This window comes from Sinocyclocheilus anshuiensis, unplaced genomic scaffold (assembly GCF_001515605.1).
Source record: "Sinocyclocheilus anshuiensis isolate Anshui unplaced genomic scaffold, SAMN03320099.WGS_v1.1 scaffold136, whole genome shotgun sequence".
NCBI lineage: Eukaryota > Metazoa > Chordata > Actinopteri > Cypriniformes > Cyprinidae > Sinocyclocheilus > Sinocyclocheilus anshuiensis.
The window spans coordinates 720,892-723,424 of NW_015554074.1; the positions used below are offsets into that span (position 1 = coordinate 720,892).

At 35.1% G+C, this 2,533-nt stretch overlaps 1 protein-coding gene across 1 annotated transcript in view; it reads left to right on the forward strand.

The window, feature by feature from the left end:
• LOC107668854 (WD repeat-containing protein 3-like) overlaps positions 1–2,124 on the forward strand; it is a 13,671-nt gene extending 11,547 nt beyond the window's left edge. Inside the window, 4 exon segments of the mRNA XM_016460875.1 lie at positions 634–677; positions 793–921; positions 1,076–1,169; positions 1,269–2,124. Coding sequence (XP_016316361.1) covers positions 634–677; positions 793–921; positions 1,076–1,169; positions 1,269–1,424 — 423 coding nt within the window. The 3' untranslated portion in view covers positions 1,425–2,124.
• Positions 2,125–2,533: the final 409 nt, after the last annotated feature.

Here is a 2,533-nt window from a genome sequence, read left to right on the forward strand (position 1 = left end):
CCAAAATAAGTTTTTGTTTGCATAATATGTGTGTGTACTGTGTATATTTATTATGTATATATAAATACACACACATGCATGTGTATATTTCAGAAACATATGTTATGTTTATATATTAAATATATTTATTTATAATATAAATTATATGAATATAAATATAGACATATAAATACATGTAAATATTTTCAAAATGTATACTGTATGTATGTGTATTCATATATACATAATAAATATACACAGAACACATATATTATGCAAACAAAAACTTTTATTTTGGATGCGATTAATCGTTTGACAGCACTAATTTTTATATTTAGATTAACCTTTGCTGTCATCTAATGCTGACTTAAACTTAATTTTTAAAAGCACTAATAATGTAATAACGTGTTACAATGTTATGATGCCTAAATTCTTGCAGCGTTAAAAAAAAAAAGTTGTTTTCTTTTTTTTCATGGAAGAGAATTTTAATATTATCTATTTATTGATTATCAACCTTAACAAAATTTTAACAATTTTACTATCGGCTGTTTTTTTAATTAATAATACACCACACTAAAGAGCTGAATTACTATTTTTTGTTAAAAAGTGTGATTCATCACTCATATTTACTAATACTTGCCATTGTATCTGCAGCCTTCTCGATATGTTCTGGAAGTAATAAAGAAGGTTCGGTCCAGGTAAGAGCTCTTCCTAAACCCAGTCAAAAGCATTCGAACTCATACATTTTCCCATCTGTTATGTACTGTTATGTTTTATGGGTCAGTCTGATTCTCAGCTCTGTTTTCTCTTCAGTGAGCTGGAAGTGTCTCTACTGGTGCTGCCGTTTCCGTATGTCTCGGATCTGCTGAAGCTCTTCAATGGTTACGTGCAGCAGGGCCTGGAGGTGGAGCTAGTGTGCCGCTGCCTCTTCTTCCTGCTCAGGTACTCATCTGTAGCTACTGCTTTAACATATTACAGTTTCATGTTGATTTATGTTCATTTTACCATTTTGTTATTAAATTACACTTTTATTTGCATTGAGGGGATTATTTGATTTGCTCCTGACTAACAGTCCTATCATTTATCATTTTCCTAGAGTTCATTTTGGTCAGATCACCAGTAATCAAATGCTACTGTCAGTCATTGACGAGTTAAGGACCAACACAATCTCTAAAGTGCGAGAGATCAGGGTGAGTTCTAGAAACAGGATGGATTTAACCACCGTGATCACACCTCTCATATGATCAGATTGTGTAAGCCTGTGTGTTCTCATCTACCCGTGTTTTCAGGATGTCCTGGGTTTCAACAGCGCCGGTCTGCAGTTCCTGCAGCGTGAGATTGAGAGCAAAGAGGACGTAATGTTCTTTGCTGATGCCACAGACCGCTTTGAAGAGAAAAAGAGAAAGAGAAAGAAACGTGAAAGAGCCGTCCTTACAATCACATGAAACTGACGTGCTTGTCAACTGTTATAACAGACTCCATTGCTTTGTGCTTTTACAATCCTGAAGCATCATGCTGATGTTTTTATAAGTTGATGTGTCATTTGTACCTGTCTAAAGTCCATAAAGGTACATTTTTCCACAAATCAACTTACTGAAGCTACTTTGTTCTTTATAATATTAAAGTGTGTGTGTGTGTGTGTGTGTTTGAATAGAGATTCCAAGCTGCAAAAAAAACCTATTTGTCATTCTTTTTTTGAAAACAAGACTAAAAAAAAAAAACACTTTCTGTGAAACCATGTTAAGTAAATCTAGACTGTTTTAAGGAATTTTACCCCCCCAAAAAAATGTTTTCAATGTAAGGAGAAAATTTAGGCTTCCTGGCAGGTTAATGCAAGTGCTGCTACTGGCAAAAGTGAAGCAGCAGCACCACCAAGGAAAAGCAGTGCTGTTTTATAATGAAATATTTCATGTACATAATATGATGTCCTGGCATTGAACTGCAAATAAATCAAGACAATCTTATGTGAATGCAATGGTTGGATATAGAGAAGTTAAGATTGAATTAGGGTAATCTGGGACATTTTTGGCACTTATTTGATTGTGAAAGAGAGAAATGTATGCATCAGATTCAGATCTTTGGTTCCCCACATTACCCAATGTCTCTGATTAACCTCAACCACCCAACATTAATGCCCATATGTTTTCTGTTATGCTTAATTCTGTGGAAAAGATGAAGAAGTGAGTCATCAAGACTTTCACTGAAGTGAAATAATTAAATTAGTTCAATCTTTCTGTATGACTGAAGCTGTGGTGACCTGGTGGGAGATCCACACTGACTTTACTGAGCTCATAACCTGGATTAAATTTACAGTTACAAGCCCATACGTAGGTGGGATTCATAATTCACCACCTGGAAACTGATGCTGCTCATTTCAGCAACATATTTCACTCCTAGTTAGTGCTCCTCACTCCCCCTCGATTCTCACCCACCTCTCACGTTCCTGCTGTGTGTTAACATCCTAATCATCAGTGTCTTGGAAATAATGAAACAAATCCCTCAAGACACCCCTTTTCAGACCTGTTCAATCTAACAGTAATGAAAAAAGCAAATG